Below are 18,618 nucleotides of genomic sequence, written 5' to 3'. Positions count from 1 at the left end.
CTTGCATGCGGCCGACCCGGGTTCAGTCCCCCCACACCACACAGGGTCTCCCGATACCCGCAAAGGAGTGATCCCTGAGTGCAGAGCCACGAGCAAGCCCTGGGCACTGCCAGGCGGGGCCCCAAACTCAAAAAAAACAAACAAAGGAACCCTAAGCTGAAGGAAGGAGTTGGAGGAAGCAGGCCGTGCGCAAGCTGCAGAGCCTGAGAAGGGCAGAGGAGCAGTCTCGGAATCCTAATTCCAGGGCCGGACAGATAGCACAGTGTGTGGGGCGTTGGGCTTGCACATGGCTGGGTTTAATCCCCGGCATCCCATATTGTCCCCTGAGCACTGCCAAGAGTAATTCTTGAGTGCAGAGCCAGGAGGGACCCCTGAGCAGTGCCAGGTGTGGCAAAAAAAGAAAAGAAAAGAAAAAGAAAGAAAGAAAGAAAATCCAAATTCCATATACCTCCGCTCAGTTGCTGGGGGTTGGCGTTTGTTCCATGCTACCACGCCCCTGGGGTCAACAGGAGAGAAGAGGGCATGCTGGCACGTTAGCTATGAATGCGTATAAAATCCAAACCCTAAACACGCCAGAAAGGGTTAGAGAAGCCAAACAAAGGCCAGAACACTTGTCCTCCAGGAGAAAACGCCTCTGACGACTTCCTCAGCCAGCTTTTTCCTGATGCCTCATCAAAGCGAACCACAGCGCACAGGGCCAGAGTCCAGCAGAGGGGCACTTGCCCTGCAGGGGGAGGCCCTGGGTTCGAGCCCTGGCATACCAGAAACACCAGCCCCAAGTCCCCCACAGGCCTGGCGTCTCTGGCAGCTGTTCCCAGCAGCTATTTCCACCTGACATCGCCCTCTCCGCTCCGGGCCCACGGACTCCTCGCAGCCGGAAGGCAGCGATGTTTTCCTAACTTACTCTTTCATCTCGCCTGATTCATAACTCCTTGCTGTATGAATATCGAGGCTAAAAATAATTTTTTTTGTTTGCTTGGGGGCCACACCCAGTGAAGTGCAGGGATCAGACCCAGGGCTCCCACTCAGCCGTCCCCCCAGTCCTGAACGGGATCGGAAAAGAACAAAGTTACAAGAGTATCTGATTTCAGGACTTACCCTGTTTTGCTGCGCTAATCATCACACCTGACTTTTTCCATTCGAGAACTAAAAGATTCACAGGTGTGGGCTGGAGCGATTGCACAGCAGGTAGGGCGTTTGCTTTGCATGCGGTTGACCCAGGTTCAATTCCCAGCATCCCATAAGGTCCCCCAAGCACCGCCAGGAGTAATTCCTGAGTGAAGAGCCAGGAGGAATCCCTGAGCATTGCTGGGTGTGACCCAAAAAGTAAAAAAAAAAAAAAAAAAAAAAATCACGGAGGGGGCCGAAGAAACAGGAGCGCAGTTAAGGAAGGAATGTGCTTGGGACATGGCTGACCCGGGATCGATCCCTGGCACTGTAAATCCTAAGTCACTTTAGTAGTGAACCCTGAGCACCACTGGGTGTGCCCTCCACCGAAGGAAAAAAAAAAAAAGACAACTTCACAGAACAAGAGAAATAGCTCAGCGAAGAGCTCATGCTACACACATGGTCAGTCCCTTTTCATTCCCAGCACTGCAAGCTCGCCGCCTGAGTACTGCCAGCCCCCTCCAAAGAGGGACCCCCGTCCAGGCAAGGAATCAGAAATAGCCCCTAAGCACTATCAGCCCCCCCCCAAAGAAAAAAGTTCCACATAATGATTGCATCTCACTTTTCTGATCTCTCCCCCCAAAAAATATATAAAAACGGTTGGAATGGGCCTCAAGGCTTTTCTCCCTTCTCAAGAAGCTCGTGTTCTGTCTTTGAATACATTTTTATCTCTTTCTCTCCCTTCACATTTCTCTAAGTTCATTTCCTTAAGTGAAACTATTTTGGGGCTGGAGAGATAGGACAGTGCATCGGGCGCTTGCCTGGCATGCAGCTGACCAGGGTTTGATCCCGACATCTCATATATGTACCCTGAGTCGCACCAGGAATAAGCCCTGAGCACCAGCCAGTGTGACTCAAAAACAAAAAATTTTTCAATACTATTTGCTTTATAAAAAGAAAAAAGCAGGGGCTGGAGTGATAGCATAGCGGGTAGGGCGTTTGCCTTGCACGCGAGGCCGACCCGGGTTCAAATCCCAGCATCCCATATGGTCCCCTGAGCACCGCCAGGAGTAGGAGTAATTCCTGAGTGCAGAGCCAGGAGTAACCCCTGTGCATCGCCAGGTGTGACCGAAAAACAAAAAACAAACAAAAAAAAAAAACAAAAAAAAAAGAAAAAAGCAAAGAAAAAGGAATGGGCACCAAATCTACAATGCTTAGGCGGTGAAAAATGAAATCTGGCCACAGAGATAGCAGAGAGAGCACCTGCCTTGCGCGCAGCCGCCTTGCGTTCCAATCTCAGCACCACGGTCGTAGCCCTGAGCAGAGCAGCTCCCCAAAAACAAACACGAACAACATGACCGAGAGAAATAACGGTCTGTGTGAGCACATGCGTGCTAGAAAGGAGGTCTGGGGGGGAATCCCAAGCTCTGCATGTTCCCCAGAGTGACCACCACCAGGAGTGCCCCCCCTGGGCGGCTAAGCCAGGAGGAGCCCCAGAGCAGGGGAGGGGGGAGACTTCGGGGAGGAGCCGGGAGGAAGATGGGCGGGAGGACTGGAATGCACTAGAGGCCCCATTTTGATCTCCAGCACCAGATGGTCTCCCCAGTGTCACCAGGGTGGCCCCGGGGGCCTTTACACCACCGGCTCCGAGCAGTACTGGGCCAAGCATGGCCTGGAATGTCCCTGGGACCCTGAGCACTGCTTGGGAGAACACCCCCCACTACCACCTCCAAAAGAAAAAAAGAAAAGTCAGAGACAAAAAAGGAAAAGATGTTTGTGATTTTGTTGTCTTTTTGGGTCACGCCCGGGGCAATGCTCTGGGGTTACCCCCGGCTCTGCTCTCAGGAATCACTCCTGATGGTGCTCAGAGGACCATATGGGATGCCGGAGATCAAACCCAGGTCAGCCACATGCAAGTCAAATGTCCTACCCACTGGACTATCACTCTGGCCCCCAATGTTTGTGATTTGATAAAAGAGTTGTATACACAACACGGACCTCTCAGAAAAAAAGAATAAAAAGAATGTAAATCAAGAAATGAGGTGAAGAAATTATTTGATCAAATAGAATGTAGAAGGGGCTGGAGCGATAGTACAATGGGTAGGGCATTTGCCTTACACACGGCCGACCCGGGTTCAATTCCCAGCATCCCAAATGGTCCCCAAAGCACCTCCAGGGGTAATTCCTGAGTGCAGAGCCAGGAGTAACCCCTGTGCATTGTCGAGTGTGACCCAAAAAGCAAAAAAAAAGAAAAAAAGAAAAGAATGTAGAAGATGCAAACAAGAAAAGAAGATCCACATTATCAATCATGAGAAGGAAAAAAAAAATGGAAACTACAAGGAGGTACCACAACACGCTCACTAAAAAAGAACACGATTTAGCAGAGCATAGAAAGATAGCCCAGGGGTCGGCCAGATAGTACAGTGGGTAGGGCACTGGACCCGCCACCACCAACCCACTGATCCCTGGCACCACGTATGATCCCCCTGAGCACAGACCAGGAGTAAGCCCTGAGCACTGCTGGGTGTGTCCCACTCCCACCCCAAGCCCGAAATGTAACAAAGCAGACCTACTATCTGAAAAACAAGAAGAAAACCACGCCTGGAGGGGCCGGAGCGACAGTATAGCGGTAGGACATTTGTCTTGCATGCAGCCAACCTGGGTTCAATCCCTGGCACCCCATATCGTTTCCCAAGCCATGCGAGGAGTGATCCTCTGACAGAGTCAGGAGTAATCTCTGAGCACCACCAGGTGTGGCCAAAAATAGTAATGATAATCATAAAATAATCCCTGGAGCCAGGGAGATGGCTCGAAGGACTGCGCAGGTTTGGTTAACGGCACAGACAGGAACAGCCCCTGAGCACCAGTGGGCGTGATCCCCAACAGAACAAAAAGCAAAACCCAAAATCCTGAGCTGGGGATGTGGCCCAGTAGGTGCAGGTACGTGCACGAGCCCTGGGTCCAATCTCCGGGACCATGAAACAACAAAGAACCCCAACTATGTGGGGTTCACAGTCCGACTCCCCGACTCCCCCTCCCCTTCACTCTTCTTGTGCAGCGACCAGGGATCCCACTCAGCTGTGGCACTGGGGATCTCGGAAGTGCCACTGAGACTGTACCTGGCATGCGGGACAGTGCCAGGGATCGCCGTGTGCGACCGCGGGTGTGCCCTGAGCTCTCCCGGGGCCTCCAGAACGTGCCTTTCGAGATGACGCCTGTTTCTTGAGTAAGAGAGCCCTGGAATGCCCGGGAAATGCCCCATTCCAAACGGCCACCCCTTCCACTCGCCGCCTCGGCTCTCCCCACCCTCCCCTGCTTCTAAACTAACAAGCTGGACAATGTCCGTCTATTACCACCCCGCCCCTTCCCCCCCTGTCCCCTCATGAAGCAGAGCCTTTCTCGTCTGGAGAAGCAGACAGAGGCACAAAAGGTTCAATGACCATCTGACAGATGAAAGAACAGACAACTGTTTTACTAAAAGGCTCCCTCAAGAGTTCCAACGGCTGAAGCTCGGCACGGCCCCGTGGAAACGCAGTGATAGACTACTCGGATCTGCAAAGCACTTGCCCAGGGCCCTGTCCGAGTCACTCGCTTCCTAAGGGCTCGCAGCTCTCAGTCCCCTCCATCTTTTGGTCCCAGATGCATGCACGAAGAGCATGCAGGTGTGTTTTAAGAAGACACTCGAGAGAGTCTGCACCGGCTCCCATGTCACCTACCCCAGCCATTGGGAACAACCCATCCCAGGTCTCAGACAGTGCCTGCACTAGGACCGTCTTGGAAGAGGTTTCACAATGGGTCTTAGGTGTGGACGGCACAGGCAGAGTGGCAAGGATCATTCTGGAAACAATAGGGCTAGGAGCCAATGACAAAACTGAGGCTGGCAGGTGCCTGGCCCGTAGTTATACGTGAATAATAGCAACGCAGCGATTAACAGCGGGGATTCCGGCTCCACCACTAAGGTCAGTTGGGCAACCCTGGGCCGAGTTGCCCAATCTGAAAGTCAGTCTGTTCACCTTTGCGGGGCGGGGGGGGGGGCGGGGGGGAAGCGCCGCTACCCCACGGGGCCGGGAGGAGGGTGCACTGTGCCCGGCATACAGGAAACGCTCGACCACACGCCTGCTCTCGGGAGCACTTTTACCCTGGCAGTGACGAACCCACCGGGTCTTCCTCCCTCCCTTCGCCCCGAGGGCGGGGACGCCCGACGCTACCTGCCTCCCCAGGTGGCGGCGGCGGGGCCCGCGAGCCCCCGAGATAACAGCCCCCGCCCCACACCCGAGCCCCCCATCGCCCCAAGCGAAGACGGCAGAGGAAGGAAATAGTTCCAATAGCTGCCGGGACCGTCAGTTTTTCCACGTCTGGCACGTGAAGGCCGAGCGGGCGGCGGGGCGGGGGGCGGGGAGGCGGCGCGGCGGCGGGGGGCGGGGGCGGGGGTCGCGGGCGGCGGCCGGCCGCTCCCCGCCGCGGCGCGGGCTATTTCGGAGCCGGCGGGAGGCCTTTCTCATGAGGCAATGGGTCAGGAATGCGGCGCGCGCGGCCCCCGCCGCCGCCGCCCGGGCGCCTCTACCTGCCGCCCGCCCGGGCCGCGCATCCCGGCGGCGGGAGCCGGAACTGGCGGCGCAGGAAATGAATGGGGGGCGGCGCGGCGCGGGGGCGCGGGGGCCCTCCCGGCGGGGCCCGGCCGGCCGCGGCGCCCCCTCCCGGGCAGGGCGGGCGGCGGGGCGCGGGCCGAGGCCCGGGCCGGGCCCCTCGGGGCTCCTCACCTCCGCGATGTCATGTTCCTCCCGCCCTCCGGCTCCGCGGCGGGCCCGCTCCTCGCTCAGCGCCGCGGGGCCCGCTCACATCGGGCTGGCCCGACGGAGGCCCGCTCGGGACCCGGCGTGGGGGGGCAGAGCCGGCCGGCCGCGCGCAGACCCCCCTCCAGGCCTGTGGGGATCCCGGACGCTGTGCGGCCGCCCCCCGAGCCCGGCTCGCTCCGCCTCCTCCTCCCCCGCCCCTCGCCGCCGGCGCCGCCCTGACGTCACGCGCGCGACGGCCGCCGCCACTTCCGGCTACCGCCCGGCGGCGGGTCTCGGCGGGCCTGTGCAGGCGCCGCCGCGGAGTTGTTGGTTTTTCTTCGGGTTTGGGGTCACAACCGGCGATGCACAGGGGTTACTCCTGGCTCTGCACTCAGGAATTACTCCTGGCGGTGCTCGGGGGACCATACGGGATGCTAGGAATCGAACCCGGGTCGGCCGCGTGCAAGGCAAATGCCCTTTTAGTTTTTTTAATTAATGGATTTATTTGCTTTGGGGAGGCGGGCTCACATTCATGATGCTTAGGGACGACTCCTGGCCCTGCGCTCAGGAATCACTCCTGGCGGTGCTCGGAGGACCCCTGTGGGATGCCGGGTCAGCCGCGTTGCCAGACAGACGGCCGCGGGACTATCGCTCCAAGCCCGGGTTGTGGCAGGTTGTGCACCGAGGCGCGTGGCCGCGTCGGGCTCACCGCGAACTTCATCGGTTCTTGCAGGTGTCTGAAAAGCAGCCAGTGGTTGCGCTTTCACGTGATCAGAGCAAACAAATGAAACCTGCAGATGCCTGGCAGTAGGCCTGGCTCGGGACTGTGAGCTGCACGTAGGTGTGAGTGTTTTCTATCTGTAAGACGCTGCTTTCGACTTGGGGATCAAAATGAATTTCAGATAAAAAAGACCTGCGTTGGGCCGCAGCGACAGGACCACGGGGAGGGCGTTTGCCTTGGAAGCGGCCAACCCGGGGGTCGATCCTCAGCATCCTAGAGAGCTGCCGGGTGTATCTCCGAGCACAGCCGGGTGTCGTCCCAAAACAAAATAAGTTGATAAATAATAAAAATACCCGTGTTCTCGTGGAAGCAGCTACAGCAGTCAAGAAAAATGAAATACCCAGGATAATACTTCCATCTTTCTCCTTTGCCCGGGATCATTTTTCTTTCTCTCTGGGTGGAAGGTAGGTGGGTTGGGGGACCCACCCAGCTGTGTTCAGGGGTATTCCTGGCAGTGTTCACCAGACCACAGGTGGTGCCGGGGTCTGGAGTCAACTGAATACAAAGCAAGTACCTTAATCTCTCTCTCTCTCTCTCTCTCTCTCTCCCCCCTTCTCTCTTCTCCCTCCCCTTTTCTCTGGTCTGTCTGTCTCTCTCCCCCACCCCGTTTCCTGTGCCAGGGGAAAGGAACAGAATGGTGCCAGGAATGCACTCTACCCACCGAGCAGAGCAGTTTTCCAAGTCCTAGAGGAACCGTTGTTGGCGCTGGGGCAGGATTGGGCCACAGCCAGCCGTGCTCCTTGGGGCTCACTCCTGGCTCACTCCTGGAGGTGCTCAGGGGACCGATTGGCCATGTGAAAGCCAAGTGCCTTCCCCTCTCCAGCCCTAGAGTATCTTTTTTAATAAGACAGTTATGAAAGACTTCTCTAAGCATGACCTCTGAGTAGATTCAAAGCAGGGACCTGAGAGATCGTTGGGCAGTTAAGGTGCTTGCCTTACAAATACACCTGTTCCGGCCCCTTGAGTCCCACAGGGCCAAGGGCAGCCCTGAGAACTGCCACGTATGCCCCCACCCCACCCCTCCCAGATGCAGGAGTAATCTATAAATAACTCAAGGGGACAGTGGCGGGAATACAGCTCAAAAGTATAGCACCCGCCTTGCATGTGTGAGGCCCGGTGTTCCCTTTCTTGTTTTCTAAACAAGAAGCAATTCAAGAGCCTGAGGGCCAGTGCCCCAGTGGGGCGCTTGCCTTGCTCATGGCTGATCCAGGTTCCATCTCCAGCATCCCATATAGTCCCCTGAGCACTGCCAGAAGTAGTTTCTGAGCCCAGGGCCAGTAATAACCTGAGCACTGCCAGGTATGACCCCCCCCAATAAAAAAAGACATTCAGTTCGCCTTTAATTCCTCTTAAAGGGAGGTTGCATTGAGGCACAAAATGATTTACTCTGCAAAACTAGCTGCTTTGTAATTAATCGAGTTCGAAGGGCTTGGGGTGTGGCTTCCAAGGCAGAGAACTTGCCTTGCATATGTGAGTCTCCAGGTTCCACAGCAGCTTCATGGTCCCTTCATGCACTGCCAAATGTGTTCCCAAGAATGACAATAAAGAATTGCACCAGTTCCGGGACTGGAGTGATAGCACAGCAGGTAGGACTTTTGCCTTGCACACGGCTGACCCGGGTTCGATTCCCAGCATCCCATATGGTCACGGCCAGGAGTAATTCCTGAATGTAGAGCCATTCCTGAGCATCGCTGGGTGTGACCCAGAAAGCAAAAAAAAAAAAAGTATTGCACCAGTTCCTTAATAAAATGTTGACTATATAATGAAGATGCTGATGACATGTGCAAACAAGGGATTGGTACATCTTGCAATACCACAACACAACACCAGAGGGGGCTCTTTTATATTTTTACTTCGATGGCCGCTCTTAAACGTTCTGTAGCATTTTCAGCTGAATGTCTCTAGTAGTTTCTCCAAGGTGCCTTGCTGGGGCTGGAAAGATAGTATGAGGATTAGGGTGTTTGCCTTGCATGTAACTGACCAAGGGTCAACCCCCAGCATCCCAGGAGTAATTCCTGAGTGCAGAGCCAGGAGTGACCATTGGATATGGCCCCAACAACAGCAAACAAGCAAAAATCAAAGGTGCTTTCCTTTGGAAACTGGACAAATAAAACTAACACTTTTGTGAAAAAGAAAAAGCAAAAAAGCAATCATACTTTTACTCTTTTAAGATGATATGCTTGGACACTTGAATAATCCTAAAATGGAGAGGAATCCCATTCATCCTATATCTGGATGGAAAGTAAATGTATTTGGAAGCAATAGAGTTTAGCAGGCAGGACAACTCTCCAGCCACTACAGGTCTGGAACATTCCACTGCACTCTTGGAAGCCTTCAGCCTGAGCATTTGTATGCTCACTCAGCTAGAGCCAGGAAATGTCTCCAAGCTTCCCGTGGGGATGCAGTCGCAAAGCAGGTGATTAGGAGCAGAAGAAAGCCCATGGGGAAAATTCTGCCACCAGCCACCAGTCGGGGAGAGCGCGGACAATTCAAATTAACAAATGCCTCACTTGGGCTCGGCTGGGGACACGGTGCGGAGGTTAAGATGCGGGCCCTGGGGCTGGAGTGATAGCACAGCGGGTAGGGCGTTTGCCTTGCACGCGGCCGACCCGGGTTCGATTCCCAGCATCCCATATGGTCCCCTGAGCACCGCCAGGGGTGGTCCCTGAGTGCACAGCCAGGAGTAATCCCTGTGCATCGCTGGGTGTGACCCAAAAAGCAAAAAAAAAAAAAAAAGATGCTGGCCCTGCATGCAGCCAGCTCCATCTCAACCCTTGGCACCACGAGTGGTTCCCAGAGCACTGCCAGGACGGATCCCTAAGTACAAAGCCAGGAAGGGTCCCTAACACACTGTATATGGCTCCAAAACAAACACTGACAAAGGATATTCTTTCAGTGATTTCTTTCTCCTCCTCCTAGGGCGGTATGAAGATGAGGGATATTTTTGGTCACTCCCAGGTGTACTCAGGGGCCATTCCTGGCTCTGGGCTCAAGATTAACCTCGGGGAGACCACATGTATCCCTGGTTATGCTGGGGGAGGCCACATGTAATGTCAGGGATCAAACTAGGCCTTACATCCTGTATACTCTCCCCAGCCCTTATTCTAATTTTCAGTTATAATATGAACCCAGGACCCGGGGCCGAGATCTCCAAGGCTGCTCAGATTGGAACTGGGCTTCTTCCACCCAGATCCCCCATTTTCCAGTAGCTAGGCGGTCACACCCAGAAACTGTCCCCAGCACCCGTGTTATCCCATCAACGGCCAACATCCAGAGTCTATAAAACCAAGCTCCCGGAAGCGACATCTAATAGCCTAGTTCTCCTTTTTAGAGAACCTGACAAGCTACTAAGAGTCTATTGCCTGTACGGGAGAGCCTGGCAAGCTCCCCGTGGCGTATTCATATCCCAAATACAGTAAAACATATATACATACCTCTCGAAGAGCCCGGCAAGCTACCGAGAGTATCCCTCCTGCACAGCAAAAGTTGGCAAGCTACCTGTGGCGTATTTGATATGCCAAAAATAGTAATGATAGGTCTCATTCCCCTGACCCTGCAAGAGCCTCCAATCATTGGGAAAGACGAGTAAGGAGAGAGAGGCTGCTAAAATCTCAGGGATGAATGTAATAGAGACGTTACTGGTGCCAGCTGGAATAAATTGATGAAAAACGGGATGACAGTGATACAATGGATATAAACAATTACCTCCCGGTGGGGGCTATAGCTCAGTGATATAGTACAGGGTATGAGGCCCCAAGTACTATTCCCATCACACTAAAAGCCCTTAAAAGAGGGCCGGAGCGATAGCACAGCGGGTAGGGCATTTGCCTTGCACGCGGCCGACCCGGGTTCGATCCCCGGCATCCCATATGGTCCCCCAAGCACTGCCAGGAGCAATTCCTGAGTGCAAAGCCAGGAGTAACCCCTGAGCATCGCTGGGTGTGACCCAAAAAGCAAAAAAAAAAAAAAAAAAAAAAAAAAAAAAGCCCTTAAAAGAGAGTAATCAAGGGGCCAGAGCAACAGTACAGCAGGTAGGGCATTTGCCTTGCATGCAGCTAAACTGGGTTCGATTCCCAGCATCCCATATGGTCCCCCGAGCACCGCAAGGAGCAATTCCTGAGTGTATAACCAGGAGTAACCCCTGTGCATAGCCAGGTGTGACCCAAAAAGCAAAAAGGAAGAGTAATCAAATACATGGCATGAACAAGTTCTTTAACCTCCTTTAGCCTCAGATTATGTGATAGCATTCTTTGTAGGATGTTGAGAGGATTAAGTTAGGTAAGCAAGGCAGGTAACAGGCTGTGGAGTAGATAGCATCCTATTATCCCTGGTGCATAAACTTCAGCCCAATACTTGGTGAAGGGAAGGATTTCATCAACAGCTAGGCTGATGAGATGATGGTGGTGGTGATGGGGAAGCATCTGAGGTTTACCTAGCACTGACCGTGCATACAACACTGTTCTTAGTGATTTTGAACATCCAACTTAACAGCACTGTGAGTTAGCTACTTTGATATCCCGATTTTAGAAATGAAGAAAGGAATACAAAGTGGTCCGATATTGATGCAGCAGCGTTAGACAATCATGCTCCTGTATGCCTCCATGCTTCTTGCATTTATTGTTCCGGTTATCAGTCTCATCTGTTAAGTTTATATTTAATTCTTCCAAATCCCATGTGAAGGGTCAGGAGAGATAGACTAACAGACTGTGCGCATGGGTGCAGAGTCAAAAACAGCCCGAGTACCTCGGGTGGTGGGGGCGAGGGGCGTGGGGGAATCACACACAAAAATCAACTCTTTCACAAAATTCTATCCTACATTTTCAGAGATAAAGAACTATTCCTTTTTTTTCTTCTGCTTTTCAGGTCACACCCGGCAATGCACAGGGGTTACTCCTGGCTCTGCATTCAACAATTACTCCTGGCGGTGCTCAGGGATGCTCAGGGTGCTCAGGGATCATCCATATGGGATGCTGGGGTTCGAACCTGGATCGGCCGCATGCAAGGCAAACGCCCTACCCACTGTGCCATGGCTCCAGCCCAAGAGCTACTCTTTTTTCGGTGCATTTGAAATAAGTAACTTTTTTCCCCTGGAGGGGTATTTGTGCGTGTGCGTATGTGTGTCCACGTGTGTGTGTGTGTGTGTGTGTGTGTTAGGAGTGCCAGGTGCTGTTAGGGAAGGGGTCTCACCCAGCGGTGCTTGGGGGACCACAGGGTGGCGTTAGGAATGCAAACAAAGCCTGTGCTCAAGTCCTTTGCACCATCTCTTCAATCTCCTATATATCTATGTATTTAAATATATATTTATATCCCATTGCTCATCGATTTGCTCGAGCAGGCACCAGTAACATCTTCATTGTGAGACTTCTTGTTACTGTTTTTGGCATATGGAGTATGCCACGGGTAGCTTGCCATGCTCTGCCGTGGGATATATTTTAAATTATTTTTCTAGGGGGATTGGCGCCAAACCCTATGGTGCTCATGGCTTTCTCCTCTGCCCTCAGAAATCACTCCTAGTGGGTCTCAGGGAACCAATATGGGGTGGCAGGGACTGAACTTGGGTCACTTGCCTGCAAGGCAAGCACCTTACCTACTATCCTATCAGTGTCCCCTCCTGTCGTTTATTGTTTGGTTTTGGTTTCCGGGGGTGAGGGGTTGTTTTGGGGTCACACCCGGAGATGCACAGGGGTGACTCCTGGCTCTGCAACTCAGGAATTACTCCTGGTGAGCTCAAGACACCATATGGAAATGCCAGGGATTGAACCCAGTCCTCTGGGGTCCTTCAATACTATGGCTTTTGTCCCTCCCTTGGTTTTTCGTTTGAGTCTTTGTTTGTCGGGTTTGGGATTACACCGAGTGCCTGTAGGTGCAAAGAAAGCACTTAGCACCTTGAGCCAGCTCCCAGGAGGGGGTCGGGCTACGCCCAGAGCTGCTCAGGGCTTATTCCTGACTCTATGCTCAGGGATCGATCACTTCTGGCCCCGCGCAGGGATCATATGAGATGCCGGGAATCAAGCCCGGGGCAGCCGCGTGCAAGGCAAGTGTTTCCCAGCTGCATCGCTTCGGCGACTAGCTAGTGTCTTTTTTGTTATTGTTTTTGTTGTTCGTTTTTGCTTTTTGAGTCACACCCGGCGATGCACAGGGGTTACCCCTGGCTCTGCACTCAGGAATCACTCCTGGTGGTGCTCGGGGGACCATATGTGATGCTGGGAATCGAACCCGGGTCCACCGCGTGCAAGGTAAACGCCCTACCCGTGGTGCAATAGCTCCAGCGCCCAGCTAGCGCCTTTAAAGAGAAAAAACTACGTTACCCATGATGCTCTGCCCCGGAAGGAAGTGAGCCGTGACCCCGCCCGTGATTGCTTATAGACCGGAAGCCGGAGCCTTAGTTCTCTTTCCCGTCTTGCAAGGTAAGAATGGCGGGTCGTCTCCGGAAGATTGCGTCCCTGAACCTCAATCCCTCGCCATCCCGAGCAGGACGGCATCGCATCGGCGCGTTGCGGGCGTCCGATATGCTCGGAGCCACTCGAAAGGCCTCCGGACGCGCCATTTCCCGTCCCGGCTCGGGTTGACGTGGGTCCCGAGGGTGAGGTGGACGCGGGCCCCGAGTGCGCGCCTGCCCTCTCGGGGCCGGGAGCGGAGCCTCGGACGTGGACCGCGGCGAGTGGGTCCGGAGGGTCCGGCTGATGGGCGCGCGTGCTCCGGCATCCTGGGCCCAGGTTCCAGGAGGAGGCCCCTGGGCCGGTGGCAGCCACGTTGGGGTTTGGAACCGAGGCCGGGCTCGGGGTTCTCCTGGCCGCCGGCCGGGAGTGGCCCCGCGGGCTTTGCACTCTCCAATCGGGGCCGAGTTCGGGCAGGTTCGGACTCTTCCCTCGCCAAACCGGCTTGCCTCGATGGCACGGTCTTCCCCATAGACTTTGGAAGCAAAGTTTTTGACGTTGCAGCCATGCTGCTTCCTGGATTTTTTTTTTTAATTTATTAAAAGGCTCGGTGTCAACGAGTTGTAAATTGCCAAAGAACAGTAACAATGCCCCTGCGACTTGCCACCCCTACACTTAACTTCCACACTGAACGGGTGTAAGATCATGGTTGAGGTTCATTACCGTGTGCCATTGGGGGATCGGTAGAGATGAGCCAGCGTGGGGGGTTGGGATGTGTCAGCTCCCCGGAGCGATGAGCCAGCGGAGTTGGTCCGTGTTCTTATAGCCTTTTCCGAAGTGATGGGTGAAGCATTTAGATTTTCACATGTCTGTAGATGGCGGGTGAAAAGGCGGAGAAGCCGGCTGCTAAGAAGAAACCCGGGCCCAAGACTGCCGGCCCAGATGGCAAGGTTAAGAAGAGCCGTAACCCCAAGGCTAAGACGCCGAAGAAGGGGAAACCCCACTGCAGCCGCAACCCGGTCCTTGTCCGCGGGATTGGCCGGTACTCCCGGTCTGCCATGTACTCCAGGAAGGCCCTGTACAAGAGGAAGTACTCCACTGCCAAGTCCAAGGTAAGGGGCTCGGCACCACTGGAGGTCCTGTCTAGGTCTTTAAAATATCTGGTCCAAGGTGCAGCGGGAAGGGTGCTTGCCTGCGTGCAGCCTGCCCGGGTTCCATCCCAGCATGGCGTATGATTCCTGAATCTTGACAGGAGCGAGGGGGAACACCACTGGGTATGAACCAAAAACCACCCAGCAAAATGTCCGCTTCTAACTTTTTTTTTCCTTTTTGGATCATCTCAGCGATGGTCAGGAGTTTCTCTTGGCTCTGCGCTCAGGAATTATCTCCTGGAAGTGCTGGAGGCCGGGGATGGAACCCTGGACAGTTGGGTGCAGGGCACATGCCCGCCTCACTGTGCTATTGCTCTGGCCCCAGCTTCTAACTCTCTGGTGCGTTTGTGTCCCTGATAGATTGAGAAGAAGAAGAAGGAGAGGGTTCTTGCTACAGTCAGAAAGCCAGTCGGTGGCGACAAGAATGGCGGCACCCGGGTGGTGAAGCTACGCAAGATGGTAAGTGTGGGCCTGGCCGGGGTTAGCGAGGGGCGAGCGGGACATCCACTGAGTCGAAGCGAAGGATTCGTTTCCCCTTCTGGGGGAACTGGAAGCCATGTTGTCCTGAGGCATGTGGTTTGGCTGGAAGCAAGTCATTCTTCAGTGTAGCTGTAGGCAAGGGGACCCCAGAAAAGTCGGGGTGGTATGTAGTGGGAGAGCCTGCCTCGTGAGCAGGCATGATCTGGACACGGCCCCCAGTGAGGTGGATGCCACCCTGTGTTCCCCAAGCAAAGGTTTGCAGGAGCACTTGCTCCTTGCCGAGAGAGGAGAAATGGGTAGTGCCAAAGCATCAGCTCTCCCACGAGTTTTTCATTCGTGGGTTCGGTGACCTGAGCCCCCGGACTGTGCAGCCTAGGTACTACCCCACTGAGGACGTGCCCCGGAAGCTGCTGAGCCACGGCAAGAAGCCCTTCAGTCAGCACGTGCGGAGGCTGCGCGCCAGCATCACTCCGGGAACGGTCCTGATCATCCTCACCGGGCGCCACAGAGGCAAGGTGAGGGGGCGCGGCGGAGACTGGGGTGTTCTGGTGTCCGAGTCTTGGGGGACGTGACACCTAATGACAGCCTGGTGGCCTCCCCGTGTGACGTGAATGCCGGGTTCCTTGATTGTGTTGGTTATGTCGGGACTGTCTGCATGGGTGTGCTCCATCCAACCCGGCGGGCCATCTCCCAGGGTGCCACTTTGTGCCGGGGAATATTTGGGGTGAGGAGGGCGCATCCAGTGATGCTCAAGGGGCATCTGCACTCCGTGATTATTCCTGGGCGTGTGAACCAGGTCGGCCTTGTGCGAGGCAAGTGCCCCATTTGCTGTACTGTCCACTGGGCCCTGCCTTGAAATGTATTTACCATCAAGTACCCCCTACTTTTTTTTCCCCCTTTTTGGCTTTTTGGGTCACACCTGGCAGTGCACAGGGGTTATTCCTGGCTCTGCACTCAAGAATTACTCCTGGTGGTGCTCAGGGGACTGTATGGGATGCTGGGAATGGAACCTGGGTTGGCCGAGTGCAAGGCAAACGCCCTCCCCGCTGTGCTGTCGCTCCAACCCCGCTCCCTACAGTCTTGATTACAGCCCTTTCTTTCATCTGGTGCCAGAGCTTCTGAGTGTGTACTTGTGTAGATTTTTGTGTGTGTGGGGGGGGTGCCCGTAGCAACTCAGCTCTCCTGTGATCAGACCAGGTAGTTTTTGACTGAGGCATAACCCTGGCCCCGAAAATGCTTTCCTTCCCTAAACAAATTTATTTTTGGTTTTGGCCTCCACCTGGCGGATCTTGGGGCTTGCTCCCCGCAGGCTTGGGGTACCACATGGGTGAGAGGGGTTCAGCCTGGGTCAGCCACTGCAGGGCAAGCACCCTACCTGCTTTACGGTCTCTCGGCTCCTTCCTAACCAAATGGCAATTGGTTGCGCGTTTGGTCTTTCTTCGGGAGTGGGGTTTGGTCGGGGACCACACTCAGTACTCAGGGCTTGGCCGCGTGGGGAGCGCGGTGGCTGCCAGAGATGGAGCCAGGGACCCCCATGTGTCAGGCCAGTGCCGTGCCGGCTGTGCTCTCACTCTGGCCCTGAGGGTTGGGTTTCTGGGGGGCTCAGTGAAGTGCCCCCTCAAGTGTGTGAGGCCTTGAGTTGGGTGCTTGGCGCCGTGGGCCGTGCAGAAAGACTGCAGAACTAACGCCTCTGCTTGGTTTCCAGAGGGTGGTTTTCCTGAAGCAGCTGGACAGTGGCTTACTCCTTGTGACTGGTAAGAAGGGTCTTGGGTCTTTTTCTTTTTTTCCTCTGACACTTGAGCTTCAAAAGTACTTCCCACCAATGCTGCCGTTCACCTACGTGGAAATGTCAGGCTTGTGAGGTTCTGTGCTCCACTCCCCCATTACATAAATCCTGAGTAAGCAGGTTTTTAAATTTGATGTGGCAACATCCCCAAGTAACTGCCCGTACATGCAGCATGTTGGAAGGGGTCAGTAGGCCAGCAGGCTTTTGTGGGGTTTAAATCTGTCCTTGGAGCTTTGTGGTCGGTCAGCTTGTGTTGGTGACGCATTTTTTTGTTTGTTTTTGTTTTTGCTTTTTGGGTCACTACTGGCTCATGCACTCAGGAATTACTCCTGGCGGTGCTCAGGGGACCATATGGGATGCTGGGAATCAACCCGGGTCGGCCACTTGCAAGGCAAATGCCCTACCCGCTGTGCTATCGCTCCAGCCCCAGTGACCACGTTTTGTTCCCACTCTTAAGTGATTTGAGTTACCGAAAAGTCCTTGACGCTGGTAGAAAATAATTTGGTGTTTCTTCAGAAAAATTTAACACAGATTCCTCCAGATCCATTCAGCATCATGAATATTTATTTGCTGGTGAGACTTTGCCCTCTCCGTCGGTTTTGCTGTTTAGGGGCCACATTCCACAGTGCTCGGGATTTTATTCCTGGCTCTGCACTCAGGGATCGTTCCTGGCCTGGCTCTGGGGCTCTGGGGTGCCCAGTAGATACCTGGTTGTGCAGGGGGCGCGCCCTGCCCACTGTCCTGTCTCCATCAAATGTATTTCTCCTGCCCTAGGGCCTCTGTGCCTCAATCGCGTCCCCCTGCGTAGAGCACACCAGAAATTCGTCATCGCCACCTCCACCAAAGTTGATCTCAGTGGTGTGAAAATCCCAAAACATCTCACTGATGCTTACTTCAAAAAGAAGAAGCTGCGAAAGCCCAGGCACCAGGAAGGTGAGATCTTCGACACAGAGAAAGAGGTGAGTGTCTATTTCTGTCTCGCGCTCTCGGACCCGGCCTCCCTCGGGCAAGCTAGTTGGAAGAATTGCAGGACAGGCAAGGGGGCGGCTCAAAGTCTGAATTTGAGCTTCGGAGAGTCGCTAACCAAAGCCAAAAATGTATGTGCAGGTCATGAGAACTAGCTTAGGAAATACATTCCTAAATTCAGTAGTTGATGGAAACTTGGACGCAGCTGGAAGCCTGAGGTTTTGGTGCGGCCCTGAATTGCTGGTTGCTCTCTTGGGGATTTGCGCTCACCTGTGATGAGTCCTGTGTTAAAGTGATGCATGAAAGCTCCAATGTATTGGGTCATAATTCAGTTTTCCCAGGAAAGGATAATCAAAACTGCCTTTACCGTGTTCTTTAGTTGGTGACAGGGTTTGGTGCTCATGCCCTGTGTTTAAATCATGTTTTTTTTCTTTCTTAAAGAAATACGAGCTCACAGAGCAGCGCAAGGCTGATCAGAAGACAGTGGACTCACAAATTCTGCCCAAGGTCAAAGCTGTTCCTCAACTCCAGGGCTACCTGCGCTCTGTGTTCGCACTCTCCAACGGAGTCTATCCTCACAAATTGGTGTTCTAACTTTCTTACAAGCACCTCATTAAATCATGGATCCACTTTCTCTGTGTCTTATTCTTATGTGCCCAGAGGCGCGGTGGTGGGGCTGGGTGGGTCGGAACCTCTCCAGCTAGGCTGCTCGCCCAGCCCTGAGAGCCCATTTCCGGGGCCCGGCAGCAGCATTCTCGGTGGCTGCTAGTGCGAGACAGCCGGGGCCGGCGAGATAGAAGAGCGGGTGGGCGCTTGCCTTGCACACCAGCTTTTTTGCCTGGCACCCATGTAGTTCCCTGAGTGCCACCAGGAGTAAACTTTGAGCACAAAGTGTGTGCCCAGATAGAACACAAATGTGACCTGTTCAATTCTCTAGTCGCTGCCCATCAGGTGTCCTGAATAAAGGGCTCCTTTGCTGAAACGGGTCTCACCCAGCAGTTTGTAGGGGGCTGAGTGTGTCACTGTGCTCGGCAGTGAATGCTCCCTGGTATTGCAGAGGGACTGTGCAGTGCCAGGAATGGAACCAGGGGCATTACTCAGACTGGGCCCCATTTCCGCATCTGGGGGCCTGGGAGATGGTGCAGTGGGGAGGGCACTTGCCTTGCACACAGCAGTCCCCGTAGAATGATGGTGC

At 54.3% G+C, this 18,618-nt stretch overlaps 2 protein-coding genes across 4 annotated transcripts in view; one reads left to right on the top strand and one right to left on the bottom strand.

Annotated features, from left to right (window-relative positions):
* PTPN11 (protein tyrosine phosphatase non-receptor type 11) overlaps positions 1-6,087 on the bottom strand; it is a 48,890-nt gene extending 42,803 nt beyond the window's left edge. For all 3 annotated transcript variants that reach the window (XM_055146625.1, XM_055146626.1, XM_055146627.1), the window contains exon 1: positions 5,868-6,087. In XM_055146625.1, coding sequence (XP_055002600.1) covers positions 5,868-5,881 — 14 coding nt within the window. In that variant the 5' untranslated portion in view covers positions 5,882-6,087. The remainder of the gene's footprint in view (positions 1-5,867) is intronic.
* Positions 6,088-13,049: 6,962 nt separating this feature from the next.
* On the top strand, positions 13,050-18,057 carry RPL6 (ribosomal protein L6). Its single transcript, XM_004611060.2, has 7 exons — positions 13,050-13,070; positions 13,916-14,152; positions 14,552-14,650; positions 15,043-15,186; positions 16,377-16,425; positions 17,232-17,416; positions 17,865-18,057. The coding sequence occupies exons 2-7, from the start codon at positions 13,916-13,918 to the stop codon at positions 18,015-18,017; spliced, it is 867 nt and encodes a 288-aa protein (XP_004611117.1). The 5' UTR covers positions 13,050-13,070; the 3' UTR covers positions 18,018-18,057.
* Positions 18,058-18,618: the final 561 nt, after the last annotated feature.

This window comes from Sorex araneus, chromosome 9 (genome assembly GCF_027595985.1).
Source record: "Sorex araneus isolate mSorAra2 chromosome 9, mSorAra2.pri, whole genome shotgun sequence".
NCBI lineage: Eukaryota > Metazoa > Chordata > Mammalia > Eulipotyphla > Soricidae > Sorex > Sorex araneus.
The sequence above is the reverse complement of the archived record's forward strand: the minus strand, read 5'-3'. Positions and strand labels throughout refer to the sequence as shown.